The sequence below is a fragment of the Aquarana catesbeiana genome, linkage group LG07 (assembly GCF_042186555.1).
Source record: "Aquarana catesbeiana isolate 2022-GZ linkage group LG07, ASM4218655v1, whole genome shotgun sequence".
NCBI classification, from domain to species: domain Eukaryota; kingdom Metazoa; phylum Chordata; class Amphibia; order Anura; family Ranidae; genus Aquarana; species Aquarana catesbeiana.
The window spans coordinates 56,158,313-56,182,435 of record NC_133330.1 but is presented as its reverse complement, the minus strand read 5'-3'; the positions used below and the strand labels follow the sequence as shown (position 1 = coordinate 56,182,435).

The window sequence follows — 24,123 nt, the reverse complement described above, 5'->3', positions numbered from 1 at the left end:
CATCCCCGAGCCCACCAGGAAGCTTACACTGTGCAGCGCTAATCACAGGCAGTGAGACATTTCCTGATCCGCGGCTGCAGAGATCGGGAAATGTCTCACTGCCTATGATTAGCGCTGTGCAGTGTAAGCTTCCTGGAGGGCTCGGGCATGTGGAGCTACGAACACGCCTGAGTCCACCCTTAGTATCCATTCACACATGGAGCCGAAGCTCGGCCCCACCCCCTCTGTCTCCTGATTGGCTCACTGGCTGTGATTGACTGCAGTGGGAGCTGATGGCTTTTGCTGCTGCCAAAATCCAATCAGGGGTGCGAGTTCCCAGAGAAGCAAGGCTCTTGTGGACATCCCTGGATCAAGATGGGGCTTAGATTAGTATGGGGGAATGCATGACGGTAGAAAACCTTGTGCCTTTACAAACACTTTAAGTGCTTCTTTTGTGAACTTTAAGGATTAATTGCTCCTTGTCTGCAGCTACCGAGGTCAATGAGGAGTTTAAAGCTTAGTTATTGCTTGTTATATATTCGACTCTCCATAGCATGGCCACGGGACTACTTAATGAGCCAAATGTTGCTCGACAAAATATGGATAACATAGGGGAATATGTTTTTTTTTCAGACTGCTCAAAGAGCTTTGTGTTTTCAGTTGAATTTCTTCTTTTTGTATGTGATAGGTTGGGAACTACAGGGCACTCTTGTTTCTGGCCTGGCACACAAGATGGCTGAGTGTATGCCAAGGAGACAGGTTCTCTTTAAGCTTCAAGCTCTTTACCTTGGTCTCATGTGCAGCAGCTCACATCTCTTCCCAGTACATCTCACACACAGATTGCTTCCTGGCAGCTCAACACAATGAATAATTAATGCCAATTTCCATGTATCGGTCTTTTTTTGGCTTTGTTTTTTTTGCATGTAAAGTAACTGTGATTCTTTTCTCTTTTTTTTTTTTTCTTTTCTCTTCCCTTTATGGTTTCCCAAGTTCCAGATTTTCAGGAGCATGATATCTTCTTGTGGAGGAAGGAAACCGGCTTTGGCTTCAGAATTCTTGGAGGGAATGAACCTGGGGAGCCAGTAAGTAAATGCTGACAACAGATGGTGATGTACAATGTGAATGGTTTTCTTACCACCGTTGACAACACTTAGGATTTGTGCTCTCTGGTGACTGGCAATCGCATTGTGTTTGTGGGGACGTGCTGTGGGTTTCTATTGGGGTAATCTGTGTTGTGAACTGCTTTGCCGCACACAATATAGATGAATTATCTCCGAAGCGACCACAAAACAAGTGTGTCTATATAGTACACACCGTTAAAGTAGACCTACACGCCCCAGTGTTTGATAACGCCAGATCCTAGCACTGCATTCTATGATTGAGTAATAATTAGGCTTGGGAGGTATTAGGGGACTATTACCTATGTGCATGCTCAGAAATGACCAGAAGCTGTCTAACCTCCAGGTAATATGAAATTAAACATGATGAAAAAAATATACATTTTCAAAGAAACTATTAAAGTTTTTGAGATATTAATACAAAGAACGGGTTATTACAAATAATGTCATAGTATTGTGTTATTTTTACAATTTGTTCTGTGCATAGTTTGTAAAATCTTGTTTATGGGCTGGTTCACATCAGATGCAGTCCAGTGCATTTCTATTCTATTATCAGAAATGCGTGGACGGTGTTTAACCACTTCTGCTCCGGAAGGTTTATCCCCCTTCATGACCGGGCCATTTTTTTGCGATACTGCACTGCGTTATTTTAACTGACAATTGCAACACTGTACACAAATAAAATCGATATCTTTTGTTTTCCTACAAACAGAGCATTCTTTTGGTGGTATTTGATCACCTCTGAGGTTTTTATTTTTTGCAATATAAACAAATAAATACCGACAATTTTGAAAAAAAAAAAAAATTTGTTTTACTTTCTGCTATAAAACATACCCAATAAAAAAAAATGTACAAAATCGAATTTCTTCATCAACTTAGGCCAATATGTATTCTGTTACATATTTTTGGTTAAAAAAAATCCCAATAAGCGTTTATTGATTGCTTTTCGCAACAGTTATTGCATAAACAAACTATGTGATAGATTTATGGATTATTTTTTTTTTTTTTTTACTTGTAATGGTGGCGATCAGTGTTTTTTAGCAGGACTGCGACATTGCGGCAGACAAATCTGACACTAAGTGACACGTCTTGGGGACCAGTGACACCATTACAGTGATCTGTGTTAAAAATATGCACTGTCACTGTACTCATGACACTGGCAGGGAAGGGGTTAACAAAGGGTTAACTGTTTTCCCTGGGAGTGCTTTCTAACTGGGGGGGGGGGGTGCTTTGACTGGGGGAAGACAGAGATCCCTGTGCCTGCTTAGCAGAAACAAAGGATCTCCATCTTCCCCTCTAACAGAATGGCGATCTGCCTTGTATACATAGGCAGAACGCCTTTCTGCCTCTCACGGGTGCCGGAGAACATCGGGTCCACCGGACCTGCTGATTGGCGCCCGCTGTATCCAATCACAGCTGGAGTGGGTCGGCGCGCACGTGCGCCCCAGACCCGGAAACAAAACAGTCGTACAGGTACATGATTTTGCGCTGAAGGGCTGATCAGATATCTTAAGCCTGCGAACTCTGAAAGAAGATCAGGTGAAGATGGAAGCGTCTTCAGTAGTGACAGCGTGCCACTGGAGGGCTTCACTTTCAGGAAAGTCTGTCATAATGTGCTAGTATGCGATGCATACTAGCACATTATGACTTAAACTGCCCAGGGCCCAATTTTTTTTTGGATGCGATTTACTACCGCTTTAAGAAATGTGCTGGGTGTTTGCTATGATATACCGTAATTCTATCATATTGAGTTATTGTTTTAAAATCTTCATTCTGTTTATGATTTGTGTAATCTTGTTTAAACCTAACATACAGCCAACATTCCCAATTAAATTAATATTCAGCATTCCCTGAGGCTGCATTCACACCGGGCGTTTTGATTCGCGTGCAAAATTGTGATTTTAAAATGCTCTGCTAAAATGACAAATCGGACAACGCATCCATTTTAATGGCACCTAAAAACAAGGTGTGGTTCTGCTGCGATTGTCACGTGATAAATCGAGCTGCAATCACAGGGAAACCGCATTGCGTGAAGCTTGGCACCTAAAAATGGAGCTTCTTTTGGGTGACATGCTTTGTGCGGTTTGCCGCGATTGCAGCATGATTTATTGTATTTATTGCTTTGTAAATTCTTCCCATTCTGATGGTTCAGACTAGGATTGTATAGCATGTGAATATATAAGGCTTTGAAACTGTAGACTTTTAAAAATTGTTTACCTAGAGGTATGATTATGATCTTTGTAATATAAATAATGGTATTAATTAAGTATTATGTTCTGGAAGCCTTGTTTCTGTATGTAGTAGGACAATTATCCGCATACAAATAGCTATAATCACTGTTAGGGAAATAAACATTAAATTATATCTGCACCAAATCGAAGAATGTTTACTATGCTGCTGAGCAAAGCTACACAAAAGAAACCTTCGTATCTGACACACTTCCAGGTGTATTGGATGGCTGCATCCCCCACTGCACTTAGTGGTTCTTCCCGTCGGCCTTTGGGTCACTACAGTGTTCTGTCCATAGAGTGCAGTAGAGGAGGGTGAAGGCATCAGATAAGATTCTTGATTCCACAAACTGGCACTGATAAGAATAATCTCTTTTCGCTTTTAGCCTAGGTTCACACTGACAGCGGGATTGAAAACTATTTCATACCCGTGTGTCAGTCCGACTTCGGGAGCGATTTCAGAGACATCTGTGCGGGTTTCAGATGTCTATTGAAATCGCACCCAAAATTGCCAAAAGTCGTACAGAAGCTACTTTTGGGAATCCGATTTGGACAGTGCCATTGCCGGCAATTGCCGCCGATTTGGCATGCGATTTGACATGTCAAATGATGACCTGATTTGACCTGATTTGACATGTCAATTCCAATGCCAAATCGCATCAATGTGAACCTAGGCTTACAGGAGCTTTTTGCTCGTAATTTTTTTTTACAGACAGTTACTTTAAAGTTGCTTTTTAGAAAAATCCAAAGAGCATGATTGCCCCTGGTAATTTTTTTTTTTTTGCATTTCATCTTGTGTCTTCTCCCGGCAGATTTTCATAGGTCATATCGTGCCTCTAGGATCAGCTGATGCAGACGGTCGGTTGAGATCAGGCGATGAATTGATCTGCGTGGATGGCACAGCTGTAGTTGGGAAATCCCATCAACTCGTAGTACAGCTTATGCAGCAAGCAGCTAAACAAGGCCATGTCAATTTAACCATAAGGCGTAAAGTAGTTTATCCAGGTAGGTAGATAATATGCTTATGGTCCGCTCTCATACCATATTCTTGAAAATTATCGGAAGGGTCTTGTGTGTGTAAGAAGGGAAAAATGACTTTAAAGTAAAACCAGTTTCAAACTATGCATACAGTGAAGCAATCTGGTGTTCAGCGGCACAAGCGGGAGAGGTGAGTATTCTCCTCTTTTGCAGCGCAGGGCTTTAATATGGGCAATTTCATGTATGCATCATGAAGTGTTTTTTTTCCCTCTAAAACTAGCCATAGACAGATCAAAATTTGTCCGGTTCAGCAGGAATGGGCAGGATGGTTGTACTGAAGTCAGTTAATCGATCTACTTAAAAGAGAAGTATGGACTTACATTTATACTCACCTGAGTGGATGCAACATCAATCTGATGGCTCTGCATTGAGAACTGAGCGATCAAACATCGCTGATCGCTCAGTTCTCCCCCTCTACTCTGAGCAGAGAGCAGTGACTGGCAGTCACCAGCTCTCTGCTCTGCCCCTCCAGCACTCACTGGAGCATAGTGGAGGGGGAATGAGGGGCTGGTTCAGCCTCTCAGCAGATCGTTGAGAAGCTAAACCAGGTGCCAGTCTAAGCATCTGGGTGGATCCGACATTAGTACAGCGATCTCCCCCCACTGAGCTGTTGTGTTCTGACAGGCGGACACCTCCCCCTCGACCAGAACAGTCCGATATGCGCCCACCCATTGGCTGAGAGTGCTGATCAGAAACTGGATGGCTGCTGGTTTTCCAGGATGCTTGTCAGACAGAAGCCGGCCAGACATCCGGCTTCTGTTGGACAGGCTGACATACACACGGGCCGAATGTCGGCCGTTTTTTATTGAACCGGCCGATGTCTCCCAACATTTAGCCTGTGTGTACTAGGCATTAGAGTCCCTCAGCAGGCAGGCTGATCCCCCAAATCAGTGTAATTACCGTGTTGGAATTTATTTTGTGCATTTGACTACCATTCTCACAAATTCATTTCAGTCACTGGTATCAGAATTTATTGTTCCAAATCTGAATCTGACAAAAACCTTTACGGTTTATTAGTTTGTGATTGTCTGCCCCAGGGGTCTGTTGGCAGAATGTGGGCACCCCAAGAATGACAGATATGAGATATTTACTTGTGATCTTGAGATTCCCAACGTAGTAAATCACAACCAAAAAGGGACAGAATTTCTGAATTTAAAAAAAAACTTATTTGGGTACAAAACTCTCATATTATTAATATGAATAAAACCAAGCTATTGACATCTTTTAAATTCTTAATGGCACCTTATAGGAGTGTCAATAACAATGTTGATTTTGACAGTATGGAGAAGGGGTTATGGGGACCAGTTGGGCAATCAAGTAGGGCTCTGTAATTGTAAAAAAGTTAACAATCCCCTGCTGTAGATTGTCACACCACTGGGACCTGCTTGCAGCATTTTCACTTGACTAAACCTGCTGAACTTGACAAATTTCGGTCCATTTATGGCTCTTCCTGCTTGAGAGAAGTCAATCTTGAATAGGAATGTTGGAAAATTTTCTTTCGATAAGCGCCTGGAAAGAACGATCTTCTGTGGCTGGTCTTAGCCTGTGTTCTGTACATACTCTGTGTCATTTTCTCTTTAGAAAAATGAATAACTGCTGAACTCTGTGAGGGTTTTTCAACATGCAGCAGATCTATGCGTGCACTAAGCATTGAGATGTTTATTGCTGAAAAGATAATGTATATAATCAAGACAAATCATTGTCACAGGTGATGACCAGATTGAACCAATCACAGACCCGAAAACTCAAAGACAAAGAGGTTGATTTACTAAAGGCAAATAGGCTGTGCCCTTTGCAAAGTGTAGTTGCACTCTGCAAATGCAGTTGCTCCGGAGCTTAGTAAATGAGAAGAAGCTCTGCTGACTTCCATCACACAATCATGTGCAAGCAAAAATGCTTAGACCCCTTTCACACTTAGGTGCTTTGCAGGCGCTATAGCGCTAAAAATTGCACCTGAAAAGCGCCTCTCCTGTCACTCCAATGTGAAAGCCCGAGGGCTTTCACACTGGAGCAGTGCGCTGGCAGGACGTCAAAAAAAGTCCTGCAGGCAGCTTCTTTGAGGCGCTTTAGGAGCGGTGCTTTGCAGCACTTTTAACCCTTTTTTCGGCTGCCAGCGGGGGTTAAAAGCGCCCCGCCAGCGGCCGAAAAGCGTTGCTAAAACGATGGTAAAGCGCCAATAAATATAGCGGCGCTTTACCGCCAATGCCCCAGTGTGAAAGTGCTCTGATTGTTTTCATTTTCCTTGCACTGGTTTGGGTATTCTTTGTGAAGTAAAACTTTACCTCATTTACTAAGCTCTGGAGGAACTGCACATGGAGAGTGCAATTGTAAACTGCACAGCCTGTAAATCAACCCCAATCTTCAGAGACAACCTGCAGGTGTTTCAATAGAACTTTTTGGAAGTTTTTTCATTTATTTGCAGATTCACAGTGATAGATATGGGATGTATTTTGCATGTTTTGTTCATGCTTAAATTTCTGAATATGGAATAGGCTATTTAACGATGATATAAAGGAGTTGATTTACTAAAGACAAATAGACTGTGCACTTTGCAAAGTGCAGTTGCTTCAGAGCTTAGTAAATGAGGTAAAGCTTTACTTTGCAAAGCATACCCATTCACATGCAAGAAAAATTAAAGGAGAAGTCCAGCCTGGGCTCATTTGGCTTGGCTTCTCCTATGGGTCACAGGAGTGGAATTTATTTTGCACTCCTGTGACCCGTTTTCAGCAGAGAGCAAGCTGTAGTCCGCTCTCTGCTGACGTCACACAGATCAGTGCAGGCACCGCGTCATCCTGACTCTAGGAGTCTGGATCCGCCAAGTGCCTGGACTGATGGCAGTCTCAGCCTCTCAGCAGCACCGCGCCCCTCCACAGCTCAGCGCTCCAGCGAGTGTGGAGGAACAGAACAGGAGAGCTGCTGAATGACTGATCTCAGGGAGCTGAGAGAACCGGTGTTCGGTGGCTCGGTTCTCAGTGCAACGCTAGGGGACAGATGCAGCATCGGACCAATGCTGCATCCACCTAGGTAAGTATGATTAGGGGAAAAAAAAACAAACCCATACTTCTCCTTTAAAAAAAAAAACAACATGTTTGCTTGCACATGATTGGATGATGGAAGTCAGTAGAACTTTTGCCCATTTACTAAGATCTGGAGCAACTGCTCTTGCAGAGTGCAACTGCACTATTTGCCTTTAGTAAATCAACCCCAAAGTCTCTTGTTGTTGTCTTGTCCTAACCATTACTTTTCCAACATCATGTGCCCCAGTAATATTCAAAAATGTATCACTATTTTGACTTCCAGTGCTCAAAACAGAAAATGAAGTCCCTGCCTCACCAGCATCTTCCCATCATAGTAGTAACCAGCCTGCATCTCTGACAGAGGAGAAACGCACTCCCCAGGGCAGCCAAAACTCACTAAACACTGTTAGCTCTGGCAGTGGCTCCACCAGTGGAATCGGCAGCGGTGGAGGTGGAGGGAGTGGCTTAGTCAGCACTGTGGTTCAGCCTTATGATGTGGAAATTCAGCGTGGTGAAAATGAAGGTTTTGGATTTGTCATTGTGTCGTCCGTCAGCAGACCGGAAGCCGGAACAACTTTCGGTGAGTGCAGTTAAAATGCCATGACACACAGTTGCATTTTAAAGGCAGATTTCATGCTTTCTAAGGAATATCGACAATGTGCGGGCAGCCATTTTGAGGGATGATTTAAGCCATGCAGAGGGTACAGATCATTAGTCCTCAGGAAACAAAATGTAATTGACCAAAAATCATTATTGTTTTTCGATACAGCGTGCAGCAATGGTAGTTCCCATCTGTCTATTTTTTTAAAAGTAATTTTTATTTCAAAAGAAAAAATTTCCAATTATAGACAAAACAGCAGACATAGTAGCAGTGACTCAAAAATATCAAGACAAATAACTGACCAGGAGTGAAATGGGAGCAACAACGTGAGAATAACCGCAAGCAACGATATAAGCCTCCTCTTGGGTCTATTCATAGGTGGGTGCATACCAGGGGAGGAATTGAAAAGTATGGGTAGCTAGAGCCTCTAGGCCCAGCAGCCAAAAGGAACCCCATCTGTCTATTTTTATAGGTTCCCTTCAACTTTGTTCCTTTTCCAATCTACCCTAAAATAAAAAAATAAGATCTGTTTGCTGCAAGAAACACAAGTCGTTTGATGAATGAGGACCACTAGGTTTGAGCTCAGTTCAAAGAAACACAGAAAATTTGTATGTAGCGAGTTTCATTTTCTGTAATTTAAACTGACTGATTAATACACTTTCAAAATTTATTTTGCTCCTAGTTGTATTCCATTAAGAAGGCAAGTGCCATCTGAAGCCCAAGACGACAGTAAAAACCTGTAATTATTGAGAAATCTTCTGAGCGATTGTAGGTTTATGGCTCAGCTCCTGTGCATCGGGAGCCATAAAGATGGGCTCTTGAATTCAGCACTGAAAGAAATAAAAGTACATAGAATATTTAATCAACTTGTTGGCTTCAGTCCTAAATAAAATATACATTAGGCCTTGTAACATTTTGTAGGCTTTGAAGTGAAAATCAAAGGATGCTTTATTAGAGTAAATATTTCATATCTGTACAAAAAATGTCAAAAAAAAAGAGAAAGGGAGGCAGATTATGTCCGATGAGATCATGGTTAAAGAAGGAGATAAAATATATATTTAAAATATACGCATTTTTCAGTGCCTGTTTATTAAATCAGTATTGTGAAGTTTATCTAAACATCGTTTTCTTATGATTATCCTTAATTTATCATGATCGTATTTCATGCCCAGTTACAGAGGTACTTCCCCTAGTGGCTGTGAAAGGTCAGCAAATCCTTCTGCGATCGTTTATGCCACAATGATTTTAGCGCAGTTGAATGTTCTTTCTAGTCTTCTGTATATTGGAACAGTCGCAGGTATATTTTGTTCTGTCTTAAGCAATCAGTTTTGTATCTAGAATGAGACTGTGTTCATGGCCACCGAATAATTTGAATATTCAAAGAAAATGTATCAAACTTTCACCTTACTGAATGAAGACAGCTGCTGGTTGCTTTCTTTCTTTGGAAAACCCATCATGCTCTGAGCATTATTTTTATATCTTTTTGATCACCCAAGATCAACCTCTCTTTTACCAGTTTGTCTCCTTGAAAGTATATTGTTTAAAGAGAACATATAGGTACTTTATACATATTTTGTTATTATAATCAATACTAAAAAACACAATTGATTCATCTTTGTGTTTCTTTTTAGTCAGGTAAATATGAAATATTGAATATAAACATATTGTTGTCTTTTTTTTACCAGCAGGCAGAACTTTAGACTTCATTTTACATTTTCCCTGTTTTTCTTTACCTCCTGTTATACAAAAGCAAAATGTTTACAGAGCTCAGGAGCTCAATCTGAAATTTACACATACAAGGGGGTGAGTCAAGGCATTGATTTTTTTCCCTTCTCTTCCCTACCCCTAAATGGCTGTGTCCAAGGTTTCATCCTCCCTCTAAATGGCTGTGCCCAAACGTACAGTTGGCGACCACCTTACTGAAACTAGTTGCGTTCTCTCTTTATAAAGTCCCTAATTGTCTGAGAATTCTTTGTCATGTATTAAATGTTTATAATGCCAAAACCTTTCGTTTGGAGAGTTTTAACTTCGTGTTGTGTCTACAGGGTAGACAATGAAGAGAAATGTCCTATTGGGACACAGATGGCTAAAAAAGGGGTTCTAACCCTTCATCTACTCCGAAATGTTTTGGCTGTATATATTTAAAGTGAAAGTCTATTGCCACACAAAATATATTAGACAAGATTGCCTTATTGCAATGTGAACACATTTATGCTCTGTTTGCTAGCTACTGTTCTCTGCTTCCTGTGCTGTGGTTTCTTTTACAATCTTTCTAGTGGCTTGGTTGCATTTTAGCCAAGGTGATAATAAAATCATTCCTTACTGCTTACTTGTGCATCACTGAATATCTGAGGTGGAAGGGAGCCTATTATATGCACTGATTATCATTCATGAACAAAACACTGGCAAGCCTAAGTGGGTGATTTGTCTTTTTGCAATACGGGAGATCGTGGACCTGATACAGAGATGGAGGGATTGTGGGTAGTCTGCGGCCTTGAAGACAAATGAGCTGACCCCAGCCCATTCTGTTTTAATGCAAGTGCTAAGCAGCAAACCTTAGTCAGGTTCCAGGAAACAAGTTTATAATGGCCCTGTAAATCACCCCGAGGGTGTATTGAAAATAGATTTGGCAAAGGATTTTCCATTTTGTGCTTTGCCTCCTTATTAGATGTACAGTGACCATGCAGAGCCTAGGTCTACCCCTGTTCAGCAGCCAAATGCAATGATCAGATGAGAATCAGGCACAGCAGCCAGTAACAAGCTTTGGTGGCAACTGGAAATGTACATTTTAAAGTGGATATTGTTAAGGGAAATCCATGCAATGGCTACCATTCATTGCAAAAGCACAGGGGTAACTGTGCATGTGTGGCTATACTGCAAGAGCCAACCTGAAAATAGAACTCTGGGCATAACTGAGGATCTCTATACCCTGTCTTTACATTCTACCTTTATGATGTAGCTGTGCTGAATTAACACTATAGTGATAATAATCAGAAACACTGAGCAGACGATCAAATTACCTTACTATAGTCTCCCATGAAGCCACTGGAGCCTGTTTTTCTTTTGAGCTATGCTGTCTAGCAGCTTGATATTACTAAAAAGACAAATATAGACACTAATTGGTGAGGGTGTCAGGCACTTGATTGCTGCTAACTGGCCTATTACCTGCTTTTCCACATAGGTAAATTTGATGGTACATGTAGACTGTCACTGGTCAGTGCCATCTGAAAATACTAGTCGCTTGTGTGTCAAGCTGCAAAAAATTTAAAGCAAGTGAATTCAGGACCCCCCCAGACCTGTATCCTTGTTTCAGCTCTCTGAATGAGCCTTTTCAAAAGGAGATCAAATTTTCCTTATGAAGAGTTTGCTTTAAAGTGTAAATGTGGCCAGCCTATGGGACATTTAAATATTCTTTACCAGGAGTAAACTTTAAGAACAAGCATTCACCTATGTAGCTGCACACACTATTGAGTAATTCATCCTCAAAGTTTACAGAACAAACACTTTCACATTCAGCAGCCTGCCAGCTTTTTAATCTCTAAACTCATAGCAGGTGCACAGGAAAAGGAGGAGTAGAGTAGAGTACCCGAAATTGGCACGAAGAACTTTACTGCTTCCCTTGTGAATGTTATGGTTGAATTGCTCAGCAGTGGCTGCAGCTAAAGAGGCCAGTGAAGACTTGACTTAAAGCTTGCTTACTGTTAAGCATATGTAAATACTTGACTGTCCATAGCCTGGCCACGGGTTCACTCCAAGGAAGAGCTCTGATCTACAAAAAAACTGATAGGATTGGCACAGGGGTTTATAGTACAGTACCATACTTTGCTTCTGATAACGGGGCATGATGTAGCTTTATATACGCCTTAGTGGCCAGCCCCATTGGCTCAGAGATTGATATGCCAACATCCAGCTTGCCTTGCCAGTGTTTTCTTCAACATGAGCAGCAAAGCTCAGCTAATACTTGCTTAATGCATTTTTAACCCTCAACCTTCTCCTTTCTCAATCCTTTTCTCCTGTCCCTCCGATGTTTTGCCACTTTAACACAAACTGTGACATACAAAAGCTGGAAATGCATGTGTGGCCATGCCTCATAAAATAGGTCGGATAATCGAGGGCAGCCCAGCTGACCGTTGCGGAAAGCTTAAGGTGGGAGATCGGATACTGGCTGTCAACGGGTGTTCCATCACCAACAAATCACACTCGGATATTGTCAACTTAATTAAAGAAGCTGGAAACACTGTAACTCTACGCATCATCCCCGGAGATGGTAATGTTCTGTCTTTATCTTTCATGTATAATTATATTGTTACTACTATTATAACTTGTATCTTCAGTAAAATGTATTAAAGAGTGGGGGAGATTTAAATTTGCCAGGTTTTAATTTCTGTCTGTGACCCCCTTATCCTTCACTTCTATCCTTCACTTCCTGTACCCATGGTGCCCATACAAGGGTAATGGAATGCGATTATTACTGAGACAGAAAGACACAGACATTAATAAAAATATTATTGGAAGGTCTAACTCTTTCCAATTCTACTAAAAATGTTTTTTTGTCTAATCTTCCCAATAGTGACAAGACAAAACTACATTTGTAGAGGCTTTAATCTTTCCCTTCTCTGTTCACAATAAAGTACAATGTTTTTCTTGGAGCAGGGCTTTAAAAAATTCAAAATTTTTCTAAACCTCTTGGGTATCGAACTAGAGCTATTTTTAATCTTGGCTATAAGGGGGAAGAATTGGAACCTTTGTCAAGTTTTAGTTTTGTCTGTGCCTCCACTGGGGCGACTTTCCTTCACTTCTACTTTGACACCAAGAGCAGAGGTGAGGACAATCTGTCCAGCCAGGATACAACACCAACAAACTGCTTTTATAAGTAGAGTGGGGGAAAAAATAAGAACTTCTTTAATGTATTTGTTGCTGTCTGTGTCCTTGTTAATGTATCTAATCCCAAACACTGAACTTCACTTATTTGTTCCCTTTTGGTCTATTAAATACACCACCAAAGTGTTTTGTAATATCTGTTTAATAAGTGCAAAAAATAATTGTTGATCGTGTCATAAATTCAGAGCTCTACACACTTCCTTGTGTCAAGGAAAGTAGTTAGCCCTCCTAGAGCTGACAACATTCAGTCCACAAAAATGCATTGTGTTGTCAGCCCACAAGAGAACTTAGGAGCCAAGTGCATTTCGGGCAGGTCATTTGGTATTTTTCTGGACTTGTAGGATCTTTAAAGATGTAAAACGAGTAAGGGGGCTGGGAAATGTACTTTATATTGCAGAAATGTGCAACATACTGTATGGTATGCATATGCAGATGTCCTTTAACAGATAGATTTGTTCAGGATGTATGTTTTTATTTTATTTGTTTAGAAGCCTTCATCCTCCCTGCTTAAAGAGGTTTTAAACCTCCATTTTCAAGTTGTACCTATAGGTAAGCCTATAATAAGGCTTACCTATAGGTATGCCTACAATAAGACTTACCTATAGGTACAGTAAATATCTCCTAAACGTGCACCGTTTAGGAGATATTTACTTTGTATTGCGCCCATGATGTTATCGGCGCATGTGCTGTGAAGAAACGGCCCTCTGTGCCATTTCTTCACTAGCGAGTGCCGTGACTGGCAGCTCCCAAGACTCCGTCCAGTCACAGAGCCGTAGTCCATGGCCCCCGGAAGGAAGAGGGGCGAATATGGATGCAGCCTTTGTTTGCAGGTAAGTGTCACATAATGTGCTGGTATGCGATGTATACTAGCACATTATGCTTTTACTTTGCAGGGAACAAAAAAGGAAATAAAACCCATCAGGGTTTACTTCTTATTTAAATGGCATTAAGAGGGCTAATATATATGGGACTTAAAAGGAAGTTCTTAGCATGTTCTGATACCTGCTGAGCACCATTAGGTGGTGGGCCTGAGAGAGGGTGTTTTGCCCAAAGGTTAACTTTAGATGCTTGTGAAGAATGGTTCTTCTAAAGGAGTGAGGATGAACCAAGACACATTTTGCTCCTTGGTGGCTATGTTGATCCAGCTACTTGTTAAAGCCCAAGCAAAGTCAAATATAGTTATGCAGTCAGATAGAAAGTGAGCAAAAAAAAACAACCAGTTTTATAGTCTTACTTTAATTTTCCTATTACAACAGGTGTTCACAGTGCTTAAATCTGAGTGTGCAGTCCAAAAGTTAGACCCAGAACACTCTGTAATCAGCACTGCTCAGACAAGCACCCTCTAGTCTTTATGATGACACTTGTGTTCAGAGATGTGGCTGTTACTCAACTCTGCTAGTGCACAGCACTGCAGTGTGAGGGCTAAGAGTAGCAAGGTATTTTAGGTGTTCCTCAGCAAAAATCAGGTAATAACATGTGGGTGGGAAAGACTCTAAAGAGATAATAAAAAAGTGTGATGCCGCGTACACACGAGTGGACTTCTCTTCCGACTGAACTCTGACGGTCTTTCCGACAGAGTTCCGCTAAAACGGACTTGCCTACACACGATCACACCAAAGTCCGTTCGTTTAGAACGCGATGACGTACAACTGGACTAGAGAAATTAAGTTCAATAGCTAGTAGCCAATAGCTGCCCTTACATCGTTCTTGGTCCGTCGGACAAACATACAGGCCTGTTCTCTTAGGCCTGGTTCACATTAGTGGGATTTCAGATGCGACTTGAGTCACACAGAATCACATAGAAATTTAAGGCTACTTTCACACTGAGGCACTTTGCAGTCGCTATAGCGCTAAAAATAGCACCTGCAAAGCTCCCTGAAAGAGTCGCTCAATTCACTCCAATGTGAAAGCTCCAAAGGCTTTCACACTGGAGCGGTGCGCTTGCAGGACGGTCAAAAAAGTCCTGCAAGCCGCATCTTTGCAGCGCTATAGGAGCAGTGTATTCACCACTCCTAAAGCGCTCCTTTCCATTGAAAACAATGGGGCAGCTCTGCAAACCCGTCGCAAAAGCGCCACTGCAGCGGCACTTTGCGGGCGGTTATAACCCTTTTTCGGATGCTAGCGGGGGTTAAAACCACCCCGCTAGCGGCCGAATAGCGCCGCTAAATAAATGGTAAAGTGGCCCTATAAATAGCGCCGATTTACCGCCGGCGCCCGCCCCAGTGTGAAGGTAGACTAAATCATTGTTTTCAATGGTGCTCATTCACATCAATGCAGCACAGCAAGCCATTCACCATGGTTTGATTCTGCTCTCATAGACTTAATTAGAAATGCATCAAAAGTGCATCTACATATGATTTGACATGTTTTTGATGAGATTTCAGTGCTTTTTTCCTGTCACAGCAGATTTGCTTATCATTGGCAAAAGCCAAAAATCCAGAGACGTGAAAATCACATCAAAATAGCATCAAAAACGCAACCAAGTCACACTACATAATTGTAGTAGTGTGATCCTAGCTTTACTGTTTCCATCCGGAAACTGTTGACACATTAAAAAAGAAAAATGGGGGAGACTTGATGAAACACTTGGTCTTTTTTTCTGCTGTCACTCTTCTATGTTTCTATGTTTTCTATGTATATTACCAGTTGATAATGGTAATACAGGTAGAATTTACAAGGCTGCAGTTTCATAGCAGCAACATGCTGATGAAACATGGCAAAAAGACTGTGCTAAAATCCAAAAGGATTCCTGTTTTTTTCTGTTTTAAACTTTATTTTATATGCTTTCTGCAGACTTGTATGATCATCCATTACCTTGTTTTTATATAATCCAACAAAAGATTGAAAATCACAGCAGCTCTTCAAGTCCGGAGCAGATTGTATTATATTCGCTGATCTGTATAGTGCCATTATTTGGTGGCCTTCATCATTTAGAACCACTCTGCTAATCCATTTTAAAAGCTATTCATTTTAGTTGCTTTGTATTTCCTTAAATGTTATAGAAAATGGATCTGCCTATGTGAAATTCTTGAGCGAAGAAAGCCACATTGAGCTGTGCATTCGTTTAAAAATAGCTGGCAAAGTTTGTTGTACTGTCATAGCTGAAGCTTTTTGTCAGCCAGAAGGTTTTATGGTTTGTGTTCGGTTAGGTACTTGGTCTATGTATGATGGCATTTAGGTCACAGTCCCTTCTTTAAAAGAGTTTAGGCTTAAAAACCAATATGTACTGTATTGCAGCATAGCACTTCTTGGATGTGGTAGCTGCATTGATTTCCTTTTATTTTTTAGGCTTGTTTTTTTTCTTTATTTTTGCCTGGTGACCTATCATGAACATACTTGTGGCCCTTTGCTTGCCCTTATCAGGCCTTTGGGACAATATTCCTCCCACTAATACAAGGCGCTATTCCTTATACACCAACAATGGGACATAATTCCTGTCACTGATATCAACAATTGGGCACTATTCCTACCACTAATCCCAACAATGGGGCACTATTCCTACCACTAATCCCAACAATTGGGCACTATTCCTACCACTAACCCCAACAATTGGGCACTATTCCTACCACTAATCCCAACAATGGGGCACTATTCCTACCACTAACCCCAACAATTGGGCACTATTCCTACCACTAACCCCAACAATTGGGCACTATTCCTACCACTAACCCCAACAATTGGGCACTATTCCTTCCAAAGACACCAATGATGGGACACTGTTTCTTCCCCTAATACCAACAATTGGGCAATATTCTTCCCACTAATATCAATGATCGGGCATTCGTTACACCCATTGATGCCAGGGCATTTTCTACTCGCACTGGTCACAGTCCCACGCCCTAAAAGTCTGAAAGACAGTAAACTGGCCCTTTGTTTAGAAAGTTTAGAGACCCCTGACTTAGAGGGTGGTAGTTATGTATCTCACAGAAGATTGCTGGGAAGGCTGATGACATGGTATTAAATCTTATTTCAGTCCAAAGGAAGTCACAGGGACACTAGAATTCTAGCAGAAACAAGAGGTACAGTATTTTTTTGTATCAAATATTTTATATGCCGGTCCAGGCAAGATCAGGTACCACACTCCACAATCACATCTTAGGTGCTGGCTTGGCTCATCTCCACGGAAACAATCACTCATATCAGCAACAGGAAAGTGCACATTAAGATGCAAAATAATCTTTTTTTATTAAAATAGCCAACAGGAACAAGTTCTGATATGACGTTTCATGCTGGAAACAGCGTTTTATCAAAGAGAAGGCACTGTACCTATGCAAAACATGTCAGAATAGAATTTGTTCCTGCTGGCTATTTTAACCCCTTCACGCAGACCATACACAAATATGCATTCTCGGCTTGAAGGGGTTATACCAGGGTGATGCCTGCCGCCCCCCCACGACCCTCCTGTCCCACCGGGAGGCCCAAGTGAGCAGCTGACACGTCCACCGGCTGGCCGAAGACCCAAAGAATCGGCTTCGATCAGGTCTCTGTTTTAGTAATCCGGAAGCAATGCCATTACATCACTTCCGGTTTACTCGGATGCCAATGGCACTGATTTTAAAAAATGCCTAGTATTCCAAAACGCAGATTTGGGCGTAGTAAAGTAGTAAAAATGATCAGAATTTTTTTTTTAAAGAGACAGTGTAAAAAAAAAAAAAATAAATAACAATAATAATACAAACATTTAAAGTGCCCCGTCGTGCTTGTGCGTAGAAGAGCGAACGCATACGTAAGTTGCATTTTGGATAATTTCACGTTACCAACTTTGTGGGAAAAGTTTGGGGATAGCCCCTTCCTGTTCCAGCATGACTGCACACCAGTGCACAAAGAAAGGTCCATAAAGACATGGATGAGTGAGTTTGGGGTGGGGGAAGTTGACTGGCCTGCACCTCAACCCGATTGAACACCTTTGGGATAAATTAGAGTGGAGACTGTGAACCAGGCCTTCTCATCCATATCAATGCCTGACCTTACAAGAGAGCTTCTGGAAGAATGGTCAAACATTCCCATAGTGTGGAGTGCATAGAGGCGGGTGAACTAGGAGCTCTGACACAATACTCCACACTAATACTGATAGACAAAATATGGAACAAAACCAAACAGCACCTTCAATACACAGGATACACAAATTGGTCATGCATATGGAATAACCGTAATTACCCAGAACTAAACAAACTAAAAAATGTCTTTAATTGGTCAAGGAACAGAGTAAACTACATCCCACAATTATATTGTGGGAGGTTCTCCGAGACTTCCAATCATTACGCTCAGAATTTAATTTACCAAATACCTCATTCTATCAGTACCTACAGCTAAGGCATGCTATAGCAGCACAGGCTACAATATCCACCTGGGAGTTAACTAGACCCGCGGTACTCACACAACTCATCATGTCATCATCCCGGAAGGGGCAAATTTCCTCCATATATGGCTCACTTCTTTGTCATGTATCTAAAGCAATGACTTTGAGTTGTAGAGATAGATGGGGAGACGACATAGGGGGAATTTCAGACGAGGAATGAACACCATACTAGATAATGTACTTAAAGTGTCCCTATGCTCCTCTCAGAAACTTACCCAATTATTTATTATCCACCGTACATATCACACACCCAAAAAGCTACACAAATGGCACAGAAGAGATGACCCATTATGCCCTCGCTGCCTTATTGACAATGGTACACTTATTCACATGCTTTGGAAATGCCCAAAACTACAAAGTTATTGGGCAGCAGTGATAGACACTATTAACAGCATATGGAACATCAAACTTACAACTGACCCTAGAATGTGTTTACTGGGATGGCTGGATGAGGAACAATATACTTTCCATACATACACTGCCATCTTAAGGGCACTATTTCTAGCTAGGAAACTTATAGCCAGGAAATGGTTATCTACAACGACACCTACACTAGCGGAGTGGATTGCGTCTGTGAATGACTCTCTTATTAGAGAACAACTCACATACAAACACCGAGGTTGCCTGAAAAAATTTGAGGATATATGGGACCCCTGGTTGGACACCCCTGGTTTGGCTCCATTGTGCTTGGTCCACAATAGAATCCTAGGCGGCAGAATCACTTCATCAAATACACCATCTTAGAATTTACCACCGAGAGGGATTCACTAGAGTTGAGAGAGGAGGAGGAAAACACCACCCCGTTCATGCAATGACTTTAGATGGAAAGTTGTTATGCAACTGATGGGTGCTGCAGAGGTTGTATTGTATATAGTTTGTTTTGTCTAATGGTTAACAGAGGAAAAAACCATACACCACTCCCCACTGGTTAGGGGATGGTGGTACCCTACTCTGCTTGTTGGCCCTGCTGGGTCAGGAAGTAGAAAAAAGGGGAGAAGGAAGGGAAAAAAAGAAAATGAAAAATGACCTATGGAGGACGCACAGGACAAGTATTGAGATTAAGGAGACGCAAACATAATAAATATATCATACAAGTATATCTATATTTCCGAATGTGATGATTCGTTCGCCTTATAGAAAACATGGTAGGCCGTTAAGTCATGTAATAATGATTTTATGTCCTCATAAACTATAGAATTTGATTTGTATGATGGTATGTAAACCTCTGTCTCTTTTTGTTTTTAATGTGGTTATTTTCAATAAAAAAGATCTGATTTAAAAAAAAAAAACATTCCCATAGACATATTCCTATAACTTGTGGACAGCCTTCGCAGAGGAGTTGAAGCTGTTATAGCTGCAGAGGGTGGGCCAACTCAATATTGAACCCTACGGACTAAGGCTGAGTTCACAATGGCATTAAGAGCAGGTGTTTGAGAGGCGTTAAATTGGCCCCTCAAACGCCTATGCACAGGATACATTAGACAGCACATAGTGCTGTTCACACTAAGCGTTAGCGTCGTCTTGCTTCAAAATTGAAGCCTCATGTCGAGTCAGGAGGCGTTTGAAGCCTTTCAACACCTCCCATTCAAGTCTATGGTAACGCCTCACAAATGCGCTGGAATAGGCATTTGTGGAGCAGTTTTAACGCTTGTCAAATGGTTCAAAACTGCCCATAGGGCCTTTGGAGAGCATGTTTAACTTCTCATTAATGCTTGTAAAACGCTTGTCTAATGCTCATACTAAAGCTCATTGATGCCCATGCTAACGCCATACACACGCTATAGGAGCGTTAGAAATTTAGGCAAGTGTGAACAAGCCCTAAGACTGGGATGCCATTAAAGTTCATGTGTGTGTGTAAAGGCAGGTGTCCCAATACTTTCTACAATATAGCATATATATATATATATATATATATATATATATATATATATATATATATATAATAGACTTTACCTTTAACTATACTATAATAATATGGCACAGAAAGTAAAAGCAGAGTGTGCTGTCTTATATTCAGAGCTGCTGATGAGCCGTACAGTTCACAAAACAGAAGGCCTAAGGGAGAGCAGATATTGCCATATGTTATCTGAGCTGCAGAGAATCTTGATTCTTCTCAGCCGCTCTTCTGCCTCCTTCAGTTCTGCTACTGGATCTGCTCACAGGTGTGTACCCCCTGCCACTGCTGCCATAGGCATTGTCCCATGGGAGCCTTCTAGTCTTACAAAGATATATTGCAGCACAAAATAAAAGCCCAGTAATTTTCTTGGTACTAATTCCCTTTTTCCATCGCTAGCTACTTTTTGTGTTGCGTTATACATGATACCTCAGCTGCGATTTTAGCATAATGACCCTCATCTTGTTTAACAGATAAAATATCTCCAGGCATTTTCCCGGCTCATCATGCAAATTATAAAATCTGTCTAATGTTCTTTGCTTCCTTGTGCTGCTCGGTAACTAAATTGCTGATGTATGTGGTTAGTGTAGGGAAAATATGAAATTCATAGTACGGCAAGCTTCAGTGAGTCCAGCAATTTGTCTTTGCAAGCTGTCAGGCCGCTCAGAAAACGTACACTGATGTTTACTAATCTCTGGCCTAATTTTTTTCTGCTAAAGGGAAATATGGCATTGTTGTATACATCTTATTATTATGTACAGGACCAAACTTTACCATTTTGTTTTTAATTTGGTCAGGTAGATAAATAATGTATATGAATATTTATTTACCCTTTACAAGTTACTAGGCAGTGCACTTGTGTCCATTCCCCCACCCTTTGCTGAGTCATTTACCACTATGCTGTGAATAGCCGGTATTATGAGCTATTCAGAACAGTAGCTCATGAAAGGAGACACCCTACTTCCTCTCCAGATCATTCACCCTTATTTCAGTTTGAGAAAGTCAAGACATGAACAGCAACAACTTACTTGAAATTAAAGAGGAAGTAAACCCTGAAGGGTTTTACTTCCTCTTTATTTCCCTGCAAAGGTAAAGCATAATGGGCTTCTATGCATCGCATAGTAGCCCATTAAGTGTCACTTACCTGAAACCGAAGCGTGTGATGTCGAAGCCTTTATATAGGGTCACCTGTAGGTAAAAGTGGTTGTACAGGGTGTACAACCACTTGAAGCATTGTATTATAGAATGACCTTGCGTAAATTGTTAATTTGTAAGATGATGATTTTTTTTTTTTTAAAGTAACTGGAAAGTAATTTAAAACATCAATCTTTAAAACCTTTAAAGTAGAACTATAGGCAAAACTTTTTTTTTCATTTGGAATATAGCAAGGGAGGGTTATAACCCTGTTAAATTTATTTTCATCATATATATCCCATTATAGGAAGTCGGAGAAAATCCCTGCAAACTAAGGGAATTTCTTGGGGACCCCCAAGTCACCAGAACTAGTGTCCCCCATTTGGAAGATTTCTCTTCTATTACTTTTCTTGGGACAACCCAAAGATTTTCATTTACATTCACTTTTGGGCCCTGTTCACACTGATTTGACTTGGACGTGGGTTTCCCTGCATCCAATTTGCATGACAGGAGAGTGTGACTGACTCTCAATGGAGCCTGTTCACACACCTCCGGGGAGCGGTCCAAATTGAAAAAGGGCCCTGTGCGTCTTCTGGTCTATTTCAGGTGCGAATTCAGCCAAAATTCGGACCGAAATCGAACCTGAAACCGTGAACAGCTACACACCGGAACCCCTACTGTGAGCTGCAGCTAGTGTGAACCCAGCCTCAATGATATGGTAAACAGGACAAATAGAGAGGGTGAATCCCTGTAACGGGGGCACAGATAGCAATAAAAACCTGCCAGGTGTTCTAATCCATTTCTCCCCTATCCAAAATTAAAAAAAAAGTTTTGCCTTTAGTTATACTTTAAGCATTCCAAGAAATGCATTTAAATAAGACTTTGTAGGAAGTGACGTAGCAAGATCTGCTGCAGAGGCGGATCTGTCAATACAGCCATTAACTGCACAGATACAAGAATTTACATTATTGCATCATTTCTTTGTCGGCATCCTAATCCAGGAAGTAGAAGCTGACCCTTGAATAATGTCTGAAAAAAAGGTGCTGGCCTTCTAAAAAGATATACTTTGCCAGGGGAGAGTACTGTGATCATTGTGAGAGGTAATACATACCTGGAAATGTTAAATGTACGCATTACTTCGCATACATACACTTTAAAAAAGCATTTTTTTGATACCAAATCCACTTTAAGCTCTTAACTCTTTCTTGGAGAACGTCTTTAAAATCTTGGCTAGCAGGTAAAATTGCTCTCTAAACAGTGTGTATGCCACAAGCATAATTTAATTAGAAGGTAAGGTATAAAGGCAGTGTAAACGACGTAAATTCAATAAACGATGTTCCTAATTAAAGACATTTTGCAAGTAGTGGTATACCTTGATTAAATTTGGAGGTCCATTAAAATGGTTGCTTAGACCAGCATTCTATCACTTGTGGGTTTAAAGAGATAGTTAGGGACTACAAATTTCTTTCAAGGCAATTTAACATGAATTATATGTGAAGTTTAAAGGCTTCCAAGCCAATTAAGCCTCCGCTGCATTGCTTTATGAATAATATTTAGATGTTTTCAAATGAAAACATAAATGAACGTGTTTTTACGGCTTTTATTTAGTACCTTGATGCTTACAGTAATGATCTGCAGTTGCTTACATTTACGGCAGGTGTGGCAATAGGTATTTAGTGGTGCTCACATACCTTGTACAAGGATTCAGGAGCCCCAAAAACTTGTGGTGCTCATGTTATAAAATTTTGACTAACTCTCATGATTGAAAGCAGACTCCTGCCTTCACGCCTTCCATGCATCCCAGCTGACCAATAGGGAGTAATCTGTGGGCGTATTAAGAAGTGGGATGCAAAACAAGATTGCCGTAGTCTTTAGCGAGCTCCAAGGCCTTATATAAGGTATTTGAGGACACATTTCCATCGCCGTTGCCCATTTTACAGCAACTGTCAAGCACCTTCTGCTATTCCTTGCTGGATCTCCGCAATGGTGTCAAAACGACGACCTTTCAACTGGATCTTCAACTCATTGCAGCATTGCCGTAAACTTGCCAAATCATGTCAAAGATCTCTGTGGCAGATTTGTCTAGTTCCACGCAAAATTTCACGTTTTCACATTGTTCAAACTTGCTGTCAATAATGAAATAGCAGAAGTGGTAACACACGTGGTCAGAATAGCACCAGTTACACAGCTCCCGATGAACACAGGACGATGTCTTTTGGCATACTCACTTGTGAAGGTTGGTGCTCCCTGTGACTGCACTTGCAGCCTTGTGCTGCCATCTGTTGGCGTGTTACAAAACTAGTCTCGAAACCTTTTGATACCACCTCGTATAATCAAAAAGCAGCCATTAAGCTTCATCCTAGTGATTTTGCCAAGGCCAAGATGATGTCATCAGTCTGCTGCAGGAAGGAGGAAGCTCTACCCAGTCCCCTCTCTCCCAGTAGTGATCAGATTGTAATTTTTTGCACGTCACTATAGCTGCAGCAGGGACTGATCTGTGTCATAAACGCAACCTAGAATCGCACAGGCATTAAAATTTACATGATTGTGTCTTCTCAGTCCAGGAAGTAGGTGCTGAAACTGGATGATGCCTGAGTAAAGACGGCTCTGTGCTTTTGGGGAGAAAAGTAGGAAAAAGCAGTATCGGGAGTGTACCGTGATAGGAGATAAATAGCTGAACGTGTGGTAGTTACATACAGTTTAAGGGAAAAAAGTATTTGATCCCCTGCTGATTTTGTACATTTGCCCACTGACAAAGAAATGATCAGTCTATAATTTTAATGGCAGGTTTATTTTAACAGTGAGAGACAGAAAAACAACAAAAAAAATCCGGAAAAACGCATTTAAAAATAATCATAAATTGATTTGCATTTT

The 24,123-nt window shown here is 41.1% G+C and overlaps 1 protein-coding gene across 9 annotated transcripts in view; it reads left to right on the top strand.

Moving 5' to 3' along the window:
• Positions 1-24,123, top strand: part of MAGI1 (membrane associated guanylate kinase, WW and PDZ domain containing 1) — a 763,134-nt gene that overhangs the window by 713,688 nt on the left and 25,323 nt on the right. For 6 of the 9 annotated variants that reach the window (XM_073592190.1, XM_073592187.1, XM_073592186.1 and 3 more), the window contains 4 exons: positions 970-1,061; positions 4,138-4,330; positions 7,664-7,960; positions 12,045-12,248. In XM_073592190.1, coding sequence (XP_073448291.1) covers positions 970-1,061; positions 4,138-4,330; positions 7,664-7,960; positions 12,045-12,248 — 786 coding nt within the window. The remainder of the gene's footprint in view (positions 1-969; positions 1,062-4,137; positions 4,331-7,663; positions 7,961-12,044; positions 12,249-24,123) is intronic. The other 3 variants (XM_073592191.1, XM_073592189.1, XM_073592188.1) reach the window with 2 other exon arrangements.